Source organism: Coregonus clupeaformis, chromosome 10 (genome assembly GCF_020615455.1).
Source record: "Coregonus clupeaformis isolate EN_2021a chromosome 10, ASM2061545v1, whole genome shotgun sequence".
In the NCBI taxonomy this organism is placed as follows: Eukaryota; Metazoa; Chordata; class Actinopteri; order Salmoniformes; family Salmonidae; genus Coregonus; species Coregonus clupeaformis.
In genome coordinates, this window is record NC_059201.1 from 49,940,676 (window position 1) to 49,957,384 (window position 16,709).

A 16,709-nucleotide genomic window follows, 5' to 3' on the forward strand; every position below is an offset into this window, starting at 1 on the left:
ATGCTAATAACATTAGGATAAATGTTATGAAAGCCTACTAATTATACAAATAGGCCCTATTATATTTCAAAATTAAAATTAAATTCGCTAGCCTATACTTGTAAATTTGTAGGCCGCCATGTGCTGCACCAGAATCACATGTTCTCCCCCTGCTTTTTCATGGCAAATGTATTAAACATAAACAACAGAAATACCTTATTGACATAAGTATTCAGACTCTTTGCTATGAGACTCGAAATTGAGCTCAGGTGCATCCTGTTTCCATTGACCATCCTTGAGATGTTTCTATAACTTCATATGAGTCCACCTGTGGTAAATTCAATTGATTGGACATTATTTGGAAAGGCACACACTTGTCTATATAAGGTTCCACAGTTGACAGTGCATGTCAGAGGAAAAACCAAGCCATGAGGTCGAAGGAATTGTCCGTAGAGCTCAGAGACAGGATTGTGTCGAGACACAGATCTGGGGAAGGGTACCAAAAAATGTCTGCAGCATTGAAGGTCCCCAAGAACACAGTGGCCTCCATCCTTTTTAAATGGAAGAAGTTTGAAACCACCAAGACTCTTCCTAGAGCTGGCTGCCCGGCCAAACTGAGCAATCGGGGGAGAAGGGCCTTGGTCAGGGATGTGACCAATAATTTGATTGTCACTCTGACAGAGCTCCAGAGTTCCTCTGTGGAAATGGGAGAACCTTCAAGAAGGACAACCATCTCTGCATTACTCCACCAATCAGGCATTTATAGTAGAGTGGCCAGACGGAAGCAACTCCTCAGTAAAAGACACATGACAGCCCGCTTGGAGTTTGCCAAAAGGCACCTAAAGGACTCTCAGACCATGAAAAACAAGATTATCTGGTCTGATGAAACCAAGATTGAACTCTTTGGCCTGAATGCCAAGCGTCACGTCTGGAGGAAACCTGGAACCATCCCTACGGTGAAACATGGTGGTGGCAGCATCATGCTGTGGGGATGTTTTTCAGTGGCAGGGACAGGGAGACTAGTCAGGATCGAGGGAAAGATGAACGGAGCAAAGTACAGAGAGATCCTTGATGAAAACCTGCTCAAGACCTCAAACTGGGACAAAGGTGCACCTTCCAAAAGGACAACGACCCTAAGCACACAACCAAGACATCGCAGGAGTGGCTTCAGGACAAGTCTCTGAATGTCCTTGAGTGGCCCAGCCAGAGCCCAGACTTTAACCTGATCGAACATCTCTGGAGAGACCTAAAAATAGCTGTGCAGCGACGCTCCCCATCCAACCTGACAGATCTTGAGAGGATTTGCAGAGAAGAATGGAAGAAAGTCCCTAAATACAGGTGTGCCAAGCTTGTAGCGTCATACCCAAGAAGTGTGGTTCTCAGTAGCTCAGCTGGTAGAGCACGGCGCTTGTAACGCCAAGGTAGTGGGTTCGATCCCCGGGACCACCCATACACAAAAAAAAAATAATGTATGCACGTATGACTGTAAGTCGCTTTGGATAAAAGCGTCTGCTAAATGGCATATTATTATAAGACTCAAGGCTGTAATCGCTGCCAAAGGTGCTTCAACAAAGTACTGAGTAAAGGGTCTGAATACTTATGTAAATGTGATATTTCCGTTTATTTTTATTTATTTTTTGCCCAAATTTATAAAAACCAGTTTTTGCTTTGTCATTATGGGGTATTGTGTGTAGATTGATGAGGGGGTAAAAAACTTTAGAATAAGGCTGTAACGTAACAAAATGTGGAAAAAGTCAAGGGGTCTAAATACTTTCCGAATGCACTGTATGTATTGGATAATGGAAAAATCATTTGGGCATTAAATATCTTTAACCTCTTAAGGATCGGACCCTTTTTTTCAATTTTCGCCTAAAATGACATACCCAAATCTAACTGCCTGTAGCTCAGGACCTGAAGCAAGGATATGCATATTTTTGATATCATTTGAAAGGAAACACTTTGAAGTTTGTGGAAATGTGAAATTAACGTAGGAGAATATAACATATTAGATCTGGTAAAAAGATAATACAAACAATAAAACATGCGTTATATATATATATATATATATTTATTTTTTTGCATCATCTTTGAAATGCAAGAGAAAGGCTAGACAGTGATGTAGGATTATAGATGTAATTTAGATGTTGTCCACCATATGGCAGCAGTGTGTTTGCAAAGTTTCAGACGGATCCAGTGAAGAATTACATCACTACACAATATTTTGTATCAAGTCTGCCAGGAGTTTTCCCAAATGTGTCGAATTGGTTTTCAAGTACATAACTATAGAGAACATACAAAAATGCTATGGTAATACAACATTTTGTTTGCACACTCCCAGGAATGTCATAAATGATGGATCATTAGCTTCCCTACAGAAAATACACTAATCTTCACACATCTAGATGGCCGGGCGGGGTGGGTGTGGAGTCAGAGGTCAAATTGTAGAACCCAGTTCCTACATTTGAATATAAAAATAGATTTTTCAAACAAAACTACACAACATTCTATCTCTGGGATGACAAATCAGAGCAAGATTACTGAATGTAAGTACATTATTTACCTTCAGATGTGACTGTACCAAACCAGTTGCCATGATAAAAGTGTTTTGTTGTTGTGCACTATCCTCAAACAATAACATGATATTTTTTAGCTGTAATAGCTACTGTAAATTGGACACTGCAGTTAGATTAACAATAATTTAAGCTTTCTGCCCATATAAGACATGTTTATGTCCCGGAAAGTTGGCTGTTGTTTACAACACCATTCTAGTCTCATATCGAATATTGAGCAACAACCGTCCCATATAAGGGACACCGATCCCGTAGAGGTTTTAATGTAGGGCTCATAAAATGTATTTAATGTATGGCTCATCAGGCTCAGGTAGCATCAGGCTTGACATTTCGATCAAAGCTCTAATCAAATCCAAACATAGGCCTCTTTATATGCTTTATAATGCTTTGAATGACACTTCCGGTTTTGGCGGGAAATACTGGGTTACCCAGGAGAAAAGTGATTTACTCTCGGGATGGAACATTTGTAAAATACTGGGAGAATATTCAACCCTAGCCCCCACCCCAAGGCCCAACTAGCAATTTGTACAATTTATACCAGTCCAATGGTGGTCCCGACAGCGTGCAAAAAAAGGGGCAGGGCTGGGGGGATTACTCTTAAATATAGGATGGTATCCGTAATTCGGCTATGCATACTGGGAGAGAACACGTGATGATGATGGCTCATTGATTTGTGCAGGACAGTGATTTAATAGGCTAATAAGTGCACTAAGCCTACTGAAATAGATCTCCCCTCTTCTGAATATTTTACAGATACTGTATGTATTTCCATCTCTGTCATATGAAACTGCTGGCATGTGTGGTGCGCATTAGACCGGTGTTTTCTGGCTACTTGCATTTTGGAACATTCACGCGTATTACCATGTGTGCATTGCTTATAATGTGAAAAAAGTATTGTTTATCAACATTCTAAGCTTAACGTTGTGATCTGTTCCATCAGTCTTGTTGTGTTTATAGGCTATGCAGGCTATTTTTAGACTGCAGGTCCACTGGGCGTATATTCAAGCAAGCAATAGGCAGAATCAATTATTTGTGGCCTCAGTGCCTATGTGGTCCAGTGGTTACAGCCGCGGGCCCCGTCACACATATGTCAGAGTTGGCATGGGATTGAATCCGGCCCACTGCCCTTTGACTCCCCCTCCCCCTACCTTCCCTGTATTTCCAACACTGGTTTATCTCTTCAATAAAAGCAAAAAAAAACTATGACAGGAGTGGGACTGCCCCATTCCTTAAAAATATATTTAAGAAAAAATAATAATAGGCTTGTATAATATAATGATAATACAGTATGATGACGATCTAGGCTAGGCCTTATAATATGTCATTTAGCAGTGGGAGGATTTTAACATTAACACATGGGTGCGGCAAAGTGCCAGATTCTTGAACGATAAGGACCAAATCATTGTTGCGTGCTTAAAGAGACAGGGTTGGCGCAAATTGCAGGAATGGGGATGGTGAAATCAGCTGCTCAACAAGCTGTTCAAACCATCAATAAATTCTAAATTAATCCGCACAGCTGATCTAAATTGTAACCATTATTGGTCACCTCATTACCATTCCCTAAAAGATGTCATTGTTACCTTAGTCCTGCTTGCTACCAAAGTCTTTCAAGATATGTTCACCCTTCATCGGAACAACTTTTTGAACAGACTAAGGGCGATTGATCTATTTGACAAGCATTCCATACAATTGAAATAAAGTATTTCCTCGCTTACACTTCGTATGAATGGAAACTACTGTTGGTGTAGCCTACTGTTCTTATTTTATTTGTTTCCTATTTATGTTACCTATTAAATACAACTGTCTATAAAAGTGTCTGGTATGATAATTTCTTATGAAGATCGGGGTAAAATATCTGAAATGTGTAACTAAATCAAGTCAATGGGGGGATTGAGTTATTTGTGCCAGAAGGGCATGGGCCAGAATCGAACCCATGCCAACACAGTAAGCCTTCATGTGAGCGCTGAAGGAAGCAGCCATAACCACTAGACCACCCCAGTCCACAATTGAGCTACATTTTGACAGTTGATTGGTAACATTAGGTTCGCTAGAACCCTTAAGCTATCCTCTTTTTCGATGACATATATTGTAAAGCAAAAAAAAATCATGGGCTTTCACGCGCCATCGCGCTCCATTCCGTAGGCTACCTCATTATTCTCAATTTCATCTTGTCTTTACATCTGATATTAAAGGCCTATGTGTGCAATTAGTTTTGATAGGCTACGGTAGGCTATATTTTAGGTGTAGGCTACTGTACAGCTGCATTTTCGGATACACTTGACACTTGTATGTCATAGCTTAGTGGAGACCAATATATATCTTGTGTTAATAAGCTATATAAAACGACGGTTGTTGATGTGTATGGCTGCATTTGAAATATATGTTTGTACTTTTTAATGTTGCTGTAATAGGACCTAGGCCTAGCATTTGAGCGAGAGAGAGGATGATTTTGATAGCAAGCCCTGATCCCAATGACTCAACTGCCCCCGCATGGAGAGAAAGAGAACTTCTCATTTTGATGCAGTAGGGAAATTCTCTTCGACAAAAGATTGATCGTGGGCTCTATTCAATCAGATCCACTTTAGCCGACATCCGCATAGCTGTGTTAGAGCTGTCAAATCCACAAGTGTCTCCTGGCATTATACCTAAAGTGGACATTGCCAAGGGCTGCACGAGTCACATTAACAGAAATCCCATGCAGAGGAATCACATTAACAGAAATCCCATGCAGAGGAGTCACATTAACAGAAATCCCATGCAGAGGAGTCACATTAACAGAAATCCCATGCAGAGGAGTCACATTAACAGAAATCCCATGCAGAGGAGTCACATTAACAGAAATCCCATGCAGAGGAGTCACATTAACAGAAATCCCATGCAGCCTTGTTTACAAGTTTGAACACTGGAATGTGAGATGTAATCTACACCTCGATTAGGATGACAGAAATCCTCATTATTTTGTTTAATAATTTTTCAATTTGAGTGTAATTATTTCTATATAGCTTACACTTTCTCGCTCTGAACTTCTAACAAGAGTGGGGCAGGTGTGGCTTCATGACAATGATTGCAAGAGCAGCTGCTCACCGATTTGATGGCTCCAACGCAGTTCCACCTCTGACACTGCCAAAACATCCGCTATGCGGGTGTCTGCTATCGCCGGTTAACGCTTGAGCTGATTGAATCTAGGCCCAAGTTAAGATCTGACATCTGTACCATGTGTATCCCGTACATACGACTAATACAACTTGAAACTTGAAATAGCATGGCATTGTCAAACGATGGGCCTGAGGTTAAGTATAAAGGCAAAGAGGAAAATAAAAAGTATTGTTTTGCAGTCTGTATTTTCAGTGCTCTTGATTGACCATAAGAATTATTTCAGTTGTGTCAATGACTCCAGTGCAAGCCTAAGGCCTTTGTGTTTAGGCCTACACTATACAGTATGTGTGTGTATAGACCTAAATGCGTGTGTCATAATATGTCAATTATGGTGAGGCAACATGGTGTGTGTTGGTGTGTGTGCACCTTTGATCATGGCCACCCTCCAGGCAGGGGTGTTTTGTTGCTGGGCCGGCCTGCTCTCCTCCCCTCCTGGCTGGGCTGTGTCCTCCTCCAGCCCCTCTCTCAGCTCCCTGCGGAGGTCACCCTGGTTGGCCTTCATACGGCCCGCATAGGTCACCTTCTCATGGACCCGCAAACCCAACTGGCTCTGCAGCTCCTGGAAAGAAAATAGGTGCGTGATTTTAAATGATGTTGGACAGATACCAGTTGGACAGAGGTAACTAAAAAGTAACTATATGTGTAATGCACTGAATAAAACATGATTTTGGCTGGGATTCAAACCAGGGCAAGGATTCAATCCAATCGTGGGTTATAGCAGAGAGGAAGAGCCGAAGCGAGAGGTTTCACTTTTTCCAAAATCTGTCCAAAATAAGGCCACTTATTTTGGACCTAAGCTTGTCACCTACCTTCCTGCCTTTGGGACAACTACTCCCATTGTTATGGCGAAGGTATGAGCATCTCATCATTATATACAGATCTCAGGTTATAGACATTGTAGCTTTTAAAGGGAATGTTACCGCGTTCGCGGAGATCCCATTAACGGTAAACACTGCATATGTCGGCTCAATCGGATATTGCCTTTAAAAAACGCAATGCCAGACACCCTACGATCGGATTGAATCCCGGCCCAAGTTGCATTGTTAACAATTGTATTGAATCGATAATAATGACTCAAAAATATTTATTGTCACACACACACACATGGACACACATACACACCAGTTTCCTGCGCTCCTTTTCCTTGTTCCTGATCAGAAATAGGTTGTTGTTGTCAAGCACTTTAAAAGGGTTCGCCCCAGGCATCTGTTTACATACATCTTCACACGTAGCAATAAAAAACAGGGACAAATGTCAAAAGAAGAGTAGCCCATATTCAACTGTGGCTTGCATTTAAACCAGTACCAGTAACATTTTCTCTCAAAAACAGCATGCATGTTGCCAACACAATACCAAGAATAAACTAGTAGGGGAGAGAGGGGTAAGTTGAGCCAAAGGAGTAAGGGCGTCAAAGGAGTAAAAGCATGCTTCAGTTCCGTTGGCGCCTAGCCGAACTCGCTTGAAACATTTGAAAAAAGTGGCAACAGTACTGTTTGTCCATTTTGAGATGCCGTAGCCTCAAAATAGTGAAAAAAGATAACTCATTAATTTTGAAGTTTTTGCCGAGGTGATCTTAGTCACCCAATTTTACATCTAACTAAGATGTTTAGTGGAGTAATTCTTAATGAAAAAATGTGCATGAAAACATGTCGTCTCTTGTTGAATGACAACGAAGACTTTATTGAAGAATCCCTACTGTTGACCAATCACTGACGAAGGGGCGTAGACTTCGGCTCCGAACTTCGTCTCGCCTCCAGATTTTTTTGTGTGTGCCTGAACAGCAGTCCCACCTAAAAAAAAAAATGTCTGAAAATGTCGTCATAATACAGTGAGGGAAAAAAGTATTTGATCCCCTGTTGATTTTGTACGTTTGCCCACTGACAAAGAAATTATCAGTCTATAATTTTAATGGTAGGTTTATTTGAACAGTGAGAGACAGAATAACAACAACAAAATCCAGAAGAAAACGCATGTCAAAATGTTTATAAATTGATTTGCATTTTAATGAGGGAAATAAGTATTTGACCCCCTCTCAATCAGAAAGATTTCTGGCTCCCAGGTGTCTTTTATACAGGTAACGAGCTGAGATTAGGAGCACACTCTTAAAGGGAGTGCTCCTAATCTCAGTTTGTTACCTGTATAAAAGACATCTGTCCACAGAAGCAATCAATCAATCAGATTCCAAACCGGCCAAGACCAAAGAGCTCTCCAAGGATATCAGGGACAAGATTGTAGACCTACACAAGGCTGGAATGGGCTACAAGACCATCGCCAAGCAGCTTGGTGAGAAGGTGACAACAGTTGGTGTGATTATTTGCAAATGGAAGAAACACAAAAGACCTGTCAATCTCCCTCGGCCTGGGGCTCCATGCAAGATCTCACCACGTGGAGTTGCAATGATCATGAGAACGGTGAGGAATCAGCCCAGAACTACACGGGAGGATCTTGTCAATGATCTCAAGGCAGCTGGGACCATAGTCACCAAGAAAACAATTGGTAACACACTACGCCGTGAAGGACTGAAATCCTGCAGCGCCCGCAGAAGGTCCCCCCTGCTCAAGAAAGCACATATACATGCCGTCTGAAGTTTGCCAATGAACATCTGAATGATTCAGAGGAGAACTGGGTGAAAGTGTTGTGGTCAGATGAGACCAAAATCGAGCTCTTTGGCATCAACTCAACTCACCATGTTTGGAGGAGGAGGAATGCTGCCTATGACCCCAAGAACACCATTCCCACCGTCAAACATGGAGGTGGAAACAATAGGCTTTGGGGGTGTTTTTCTGCTAAGGGGACAGGACAACTTCACCGCATCAAAGGGACGATGGAAGGGGCCATGTACCGTCAAATCTTGGGTGAGAACCTCCTTCCCTCAGCCAAGGCATTGAAAATGGATCGTGGATCAAATCAAATCAAATCAAATCAAATTTTATTGGTCACATGCGCCGAATACAACAGGTGCAGACATTACAGTGAAATGCTTACTTACAGCCCTTAACCAACAGTGCATTTATTTTAAACAAAAAAGTAAGAATAAAACAACAACAAAAAAAGTGTTGAGAAAAAAAGAGCAGAAGTAAAATAAAGTGACAGTAGGGAGGCTATATATACAGGGGGTACCGTTGCAGAGTCAATGTGCGGGGGCACCGACTAGTTGAGGTAGTTGAGGTAATATGTACATGTGGGTAGAGTTAAAGTGACTATGCATAAATACTTAACAGAGTAGCAGCAGCGTAAAAAGGATGGGGTGGGGGGGCAGTGCAAATAGTCCGGGTAGCCATGATTAGCTGTTCAGGAGTCTTATGGCTTGGGGGTAGAAGCTGTTGAGAAGTCTTTTGGACCTAGACTTGGCACTCCGGTACCGCTTGCCCGTGCGGTAGCAGAGAGAACAGTCTATGACTAGGGTGGCTGGAGTCTTTGACAATTTTGAGGGCCTTCCTCTGACACCGCCTGGTATAGAGGTCCTGGATGGCAGGAAGCTTTGCCCCAGTGATGTACTGGGCCGTACGCACTACCCTCTGTAGTGCCTTGCGGTCAGAGGCCAAGCAGTTGCCATACCAGGCGGTGATGCAACCAGTCAGGATGCTCTCGATGGTGCAGCTGTAGAATTTTTTGAGGATCTGAGGACCCATGCCAAATCTTTTAGTCTCCTGAGGGGGAATAGGCTTTGTCGTGTCCCTCTTCACGACTGTCTTGGTGTGTTTGGACCATGATAGTTCGTTGTTGATGTGGACACCAAGGAACTTGAAGCTCTCAACCTGTTCCACTACAGCCCCGTCGATGAGAATGGGGGGCGTGCTCAGTCCTCTTTTTTTCCTGTAGTCCACAATCATCTCCTTTGTCTTGGTCACGTTGAGGGAGAGGTTGTTGTCCTGGCACCACACGGCCAGATCTCTGACCTCCTCCCTATAGGCTGTCTCATCGTTGTCGGTGATCAGGCCTACCACTGTTGTGTCGTCGGCAAACTTAATGATGGTGTTGGAGTCGTGCCTGGCCATGCAGTCATGGGTGAACAGAGAGTACAGGAGGGGACTGAGCACGCACCCCTGAGGGGCCCCCGTGTTGAGGATCAGTGTGGCAGATGTGTTGTCCAGCATGACAATGACCCTAAACACACGGCCAAGGCAACAAAGGAGTGGCTCAAGAAGAAGCACATTAAGGTCCTGGAGTGGCCTAGCCAGTCTCCAGACATTAATCCCATAGAAAATCTGTGGAGGGAGCTGAAGGTTCGAGTTGCCAAAAGTCAGCCTCGAAACCTTAATGACTTGGAGAAGATCTGCAAAGAGGAGTGGGACAAAATTCCTCCTGAGATGTGTGCAAACCTGGTGGCCAACTACAAGAAACATCTGACCTCTGTGATTGCCAACAAGGGTTTTGCCACCAAGTACTAAGTCATGTTTTGCAGAGGGGTCAAATACTTATTTCCCTCATTAAAATGCAAATCAATTTATAACATTTTTGACATGCGTTTTCTTCTGGATTTTGTTGTTGTTATTCTGTCTCTCACTGATCAAATAAACCTACCATTAAAATTATAGACTGATCATTTCTTTGTCAGTGGGCAAACGTACAAAATTTGCAGGGGATCAAATACTTTTTTCCCTCACTGTACATGTAGCTGATACTAGCCTCCTTCTGGCTTCAAAAGAAAAACAGGCCTTATTCCTAAAATAAAATCCCAACTTCAGCTTCACATTTTTTGTAAGTTGTTGAATATGCAATTTAAAAGAGAGGCCGTCATCAGTTCAAATTCCAATATATTTATATGAGGTTACAGCCTCAATAACATTGCCCTGACAGGTAGTAAGAGGTGAAAGGTTCAGAGGTCTATTTCTTTCTTTAGAAAATACCATTAGTTTAGTTTTGTCAGCATTGAGGATAAGCTCCAATTGACACAAGGTACGTTGAACAGTATAAAAAGCAGTTTGCAAGTTCTGGAAAGCTTTTGTGAGAGACGAGGCACAACAATAAATAACAGTATGATCAGCATATCAGTGAAGTTGCGCATTTTGCACGTTTGTCTAAATTATTTATATAAATAGTGAATAAGAGTGGACCATTACAGACAGACAATTAACAGACATGAGAGCCAATCAAATTGAGTGCACTGGCAGACAGACAGTGAGCAAACCATGCAACTGCATGCTCCGAAAGACCTACGCTCGACCATCTCTGCCTCAGTATTTCATGATCAACTGTATCAAAAGCCTTAGAGAGATCAATAAAAAGTGAGACACCGTGCTGTTTTTTGGGGTAAGTTGAGCAAAAGGAGTTGAGCCATCATTGTTTCTAGGAAACCATACACAAAATTAATCATTTGACCAAATATTTAGGAAGAGGTTATAATTTCATTGAGTCTGTGAAGGAAGAAACCACATTGAAAAAGTGTTAAGCAAGTTAGGTCCATAAAACTTAAGTCAAATTAATATATTATGTTAGAGGTTTCATGATGCTTGTATCTTACCCAAAGTAGATCATTTTAAGATTGCTCTAGACAAGCTTCAATATGAGGTCCGAAACCTAACATGAAAGTACATCCTTGTAGCTGTGTGGGCTAATATAGTCAAAATGTTTGCCATGGGGTAAGTTGAGCCAATGGTTGAGCCGATGGCAAGTTGAGCAAATTGAAAGGTTTTCTTCCCAGGTGTAATGCAAGGCATTTTCACAGGGATTTGAGGTAACAACAGGGCCTGTTAGGTGTTAAAAGATGCTTAAAATTATTAAAAGACAAAAAAGCGATTGTGATTGTGTTGAATTGTGTTTGGGAAATAAAGATAGAAATAGTTTTAAAAGGTTGTGTTAATATTTCATTCAGTACAGAAATGTGTAGGCTCCTAAATTACCATGTCCCGGGCTCAACTTGCCCCATACCCAGGGGGTAAATTGTGCCAAGAGACCACTTTTTTTGGACAAGCTCTGTTTTCAAAACTGTCATGTTTACATTAATTCTGAATATTTCCAGGGACACATAACATCCTGAAATATCTGTAGATATCTTTGTTAGAAAGAATACTATATTTCCCTTGACGGAGTAATGCTGAATGTAAAAAATGGCTCAACTTACCCCACTCTCCCCTATGTGTTTAGTAACAGCCATTGTTAGTACAGTATCAGTGTCAAGATGAAGACTTATAAAACGGATACTTACTGTGCCTTGATGCTGGTGCCAGCATCCCTAGCATAGAAAGTGAATGCAAGTTACCACAATCTGGGTTACTAAGACTGGTTGTTTCACACACTGCATGCCAATTATAAGTCAATCGAATACCTATCACAACACTGTATAGGCCCAGGGTATTCACAATGGTGAATGTGGTAATTCTCTAATGTTAAAATGGTGAGTAACATCATAGGCTATTTTCTGTCCACATTGTAACTGTGTAAGACATGTCTATAGTTTTGCCTAGTTGTTTTCATCAAGAGAATGTTACAATAATGTTTAATTTCAAACGGAACTAAATACCTTTCTCTTTAATAGGAAGGTTTCTGCTAATAGCTGTGCTCCTTGGTATCCTTGTCCTTTGTAGCGTCAACTGTGTTCTTTGTGTCCGTTGCCCTGTCAAAAAAAAGTATATTTGGTTTAAATTTGTAATTTTATACACTTTGAGATTATTCTGTATAATGAAAAGTGCTTTACAAATGTAATATATTATTATTATTATTATTATTATTATTATTATTTATGTTTCCAAAAGTGTATCAACAATATCGCCCAAAAATCTAACAACGGAGCCAAATTGGCTTGTTGTCACATACCAAATATTTTACAACCAACTTTATCTAATATTATGTCAGAGTAAAATACGGCTTTGTTTTGATCATCTTTCCTTACCTTCAATTATATATATCTCTTGACAGTGTCTTCTGCTGAAACACTTTGTCATACGAGCAACTTGAGAGAGTTCTGCGTTTATACTTTGGAACTCGATTGTCCCGAGTTTGCGTTCTGTTGCCGTGGTAACATCATTGTTCAGAAGGTTCTACTTTCTTACCACTCGATGACGCTGTTTGCCAACATTCTACTCAGTCGTCAAACGCTTGTGTTCTATGCTACTGCATTTTAAAAAGAATCAGGGAATTTTGGATTTAGATTGTTAAGCATCCAATTGCCCGAGAGGTCTCATTTGTTTACATTGGGCACCAACAAATATTTGATAGGTTATTATAGCACAACTGACAATTTTGGGTATGAGCCAGACCACCACAGGTAATTCTATATTTGTACCTGTATTTGCATAGTCCATGTGCTCATTCATATACACAACAATAAACATTTCTACATTCACATTTTTGAGAGTGAGAGGGCTGATATTGAAAAATTCTGTATATTTTCTCATGTGTCCAGTGAGGGACAACAGTTTCTCAAGCTAAAGGTCTCTGCCAGTTGATCTGCTGCCCATAGCCTATACCCTAAAGAGGATTTGTGCAATCCCCTCTACACCTCACCTTATTGGCACCCAGTGTACTGAAATGTCCTGGCTAACTGAGGACACTGTACAGTGCGTTGTGACAATACTCCGATTATGCTAGCCAATAGATTTGTCTCTATACTCCCAGGGCCTGTATTCATAAAGCTTCTCAGAGTCCATGTAATATTTTTAAATTGTATCTAAAAGGCTAAACTGATCCTATATTAGCACTCTGACTCTGAGACACTTTATGATTTCGGCCCTGACTACATTGATTAAGAGTTCAGTTGGCAACATCTACTCTATGTTGGAATTGTTAAAGATTTTTGAAGGCATACCATATTTTACTGATTAATTTGACCAAATAATTGTGTGTTTTTTATAGAAGAAGTGTCAGTGGCTTAAATGCTCTACCTAAAATTGTTAAATTATGTTATGAGTAAAGTTTGAAGGGTTGTTCAAATCCTTACAAATGTTTCTGACATGACTGGAGTTGTGCCACGTTGGTCTTGTGTCAGAGTGTGTCAATAGCGGCCGACAAAAGTCAGACAGTCAGTCTAATACTGGTGTTTTGTCAAAGCACACACGCACACATTTTGTTTGTCATTTAATCTACAATAGTTTATAACATGAACTGGATGGTCAGTTATCATGGTCAAGTCATATTGACAAAGTTATTGTGAAGGTGGAAGATGAGGATGGGTATGTCTGTTATAAAAATATGTTGTGTTTTACCACAAAGATCAACTGTACTAGTTGTTCAGGCTTTGATCTTGTCCCATCTTGATTACTGTCAGGTAATATGGTCAGGTGCAGCAAAGAAAGACCTAGCAAAGCTGCAGCTGGCTCAGAACAAAGCAGCACGCCTTGCCCTTAACTGCACACATAGAACTAACATCAACAGCATGCATGATAGTCTTTCATGGTTCAGGGTTGAGGAGAAATTTACTAATTCTATTCTAGTCTTTTTAAGAAACATTTGTGTGTTGAAAATGCCTAACCACTTGTATAATCTATTTGCATACACTTCAAACAGACATACTGTACATACCCAACCAGACACGCCACTATGGGTTTCTTCACGGTACTCAAACCAAAGACAGATTTAATGAGTCACTCAGTTATGTCATCGTGGAATGCTCTGCCACCAGAGGTTACTCAGGCAAAAAGCAAGTTTAGTTATAAAAAACAGATAAAAAAACATATTGTATCACAGCGCCTCTCCTCTTTCTAAAGATCTAATTTAACTGTACTGTATATAAGAATATGAATACTACTCGCTGTAAGCTATCAGTCATAGTTGGTAACCGTGAATGTATTTCTAAAGACAAAAAGGTTTCTACCTGGAACCCGAAAGGGTTCTTCAAAGGGTTATTTCATAGAGAAAGCAGAGGAACCCTTATGGAACCCTTTTGTGTGTATACAAGAGTGTACATGCTGCAGGATGTGTGTCACTGTTTTAGCCCTAGATGGCTAGATATGGAATATAGTAATAGTGTATGGTGGGTATTTAGACTGCATGTTTTTGTTTCTTTGCTGTATGATTTTCTGTGTTTTATACTGGAGCTGCTTCCTTGGCTATGGTCTGCCTTGACAAAGATATTTTAGATCTCAATGGGACTCTTTGAATAAAGTAAAAAATATATACAAAATATTGCATGTATCGTTTTAACTTATTTGTCAACATATTATTACATACAGTATATGTCATTATGACATCTCCTTGTCCACACCATGTCATATATGTCAACATGTATGTTAACATATATGGCCACAGTTTTCCACTGTTATTCAAATGTACCCTATCCTCAGGCCTGCCATTAAGGATACAGTCAGTTTAAGACATTAACCAACATTTTCTGGCTGCAAATATAATCGCTGTCCGGTCCCTCGAGGGCCAGGAAGTAGGACAAAGGCAAAGCGACTAATCCGTGGCTCGACGCCGCTCTCGATCCCCATCTGCATCCCTCCGGGGTAAAATCAATTTGGCCGTAAAACATTTAAAAACGTTTTGCAACGGAAAGCGAAAATGATAATTTCTTAGGTAGTCCAGGTAGACCCTCCCTGCTTCAGTTATGTTTCAGTCCTGTTGCAGTCCTTTGATGCCTAATGAACACAACCCAGGTCTAATCCAGGGAGTGACCTGGGGCGGGATGACGATCACAACAGGTCTCCCAGCTGTTTGATGTGCGGATAAGAAGGTCAGAGCAGGTCAGCCAGGGCCTGCTGTTTGCCTTCCAGACAGACCAGACAGGCTGGCATGTTGTACAACATGGTATTACATTCACACTAATACATTCCTACCAGCCAGACCCCCGCTGACAGACTGTGACAGTGGTCAGGTCCCATACTGTGTACTTAAGCTGATGAGGGTGAGAGAGGGAGAGAGAGTGGTACTGGTAGTGATGTCAATTGGTCTCAGGCGGTAGACTACAGTACAGAATTATATACTGTATAGAAATATATTAATGTAGAAGAAATATATACTGTAGAAATATTTTCATGTAGAAGAATAGATACTGTGGTCATTAACTGCTTATTCAAATATATGTTGGTTGTTATTTCCTCCAAAGAAAGGGATCATGAAGAATATATTCCACCTTTCAGGTAATATTTTTATATTTATATTATAGGTAATACAAGTGATGCACTGTATTCAGGATCACGAAGATATCTATTTTCACTCTCCTCCTCCAATCATGTGGACATGCTTAATTGCAGCCACCAGTTTCCCAGGATACTCCTGAGTGGCGCAGTGGTCTAAGGCACTGCATCGCAGTGCTAACTGTGCCACTAGAGATCCTGGTTCGAATCCAGGCTCTGTCGCAGCTGGCCGCGACCGGGAGACTCATGGGGCGGCGCACAATTGGTCCAGGGTAGGGGAGGGAATGGCCGGCAGGGATGTAGCTCAGTTGATAGAGCATGGCGTTTGCAACGCCAGGGTTGTGGGTTCGATTCCCACGGGGGGCCAGTATAAAAAAAATGTATTCACTAACTGTAAGTCGCTCTGGATAAGAGTGTCTGCTAAATGACTAAAAATGTTTTTTTTTTAAATAACTCGCCCCCTGTCATGTGTTTCTCTCAGGATGCTGGAGTGACTGAAAAAATAAACAGGTTCAAGCGCATTCTAATGGTTTTTAAACACTTCCTGTCTGAGTACGCCTGGCTGCACTGGTCAGCCTACATTCTTTCTAAGTGTGGGTTCCTCTCTTTGTAACTGAACTTGAATCATGTTTGTTCAAGGATGGGTGTCTAGGAGGACAGGGCATACTGCTGTGTATAATGTCCGTCAAGTTCATTCACTATATAAGAACTACACAGTAGTAGTTCACTGTGTTGGAAATGCATATTAAAGTATGTCACGTTCAGTGTTTTGCTGCATTAATATTGCATGGACAGAGAGGATGATTGTAACACTGTAATAACATTAGGCTATATTGTAATAACATTATACAGAATATTCAGTCTTTCCAGCAGTTTGATAGCCTACCTAATGAGAACACTGTGTTGTGAACTTCTTTCGAGGAAAGCAAAATCCTTTCATTGAAATGTGATCAAATGAACGCAAATGAACCCCCATGCATGGACGATTTTC

General features: G+C 41.1%; 1 protein-coding gene across 2 annotated transcripts in view; it reads right to left on the reverse strand.

The window, feature by feature from the left end:
- cfap100 (cilia and flagella associated protein 100) overlaps positions 1-14,224 on the reverse strand; it is a 33,011-nt gene extending 18,787 nt beyond the window's left edge. The window contains exons 1-5 of one of the 2 annotated variants that reach the window (XM_045223286.1): positions 14,166-14,224; positions 12,169-12,261; positions 11,854-11,880; positions 6,828-6,925; positions 6,072-6,264 (exon numbers count right to left, since the gene is read on the reverse strand). In XM_045223286.1, coding sequence (XP_045079221.1) covers positions 6,072-6,264; positions 6,828-6,925; positions 11,854-11,878 — 316 coding nt within the window. In that variant the 5' untranslated portion in view covers positions 11,879-11,880; positions 12,169-12,261; positions 14,166-14,224. Of the gene's footprint in view, positions 1-6,071; positions 6,265-6,827; positions 6,926-11,853; positions 11,881-12,168; positions 12,262-12,537; positions 12,628-14,165 lie in introns of those variants that run through there. The other variant, XM_045223285.1, reaches the window with a different exon arrangement.
- Positions 14,225-16,709: the final 2,485 nt, after the last annotated feature.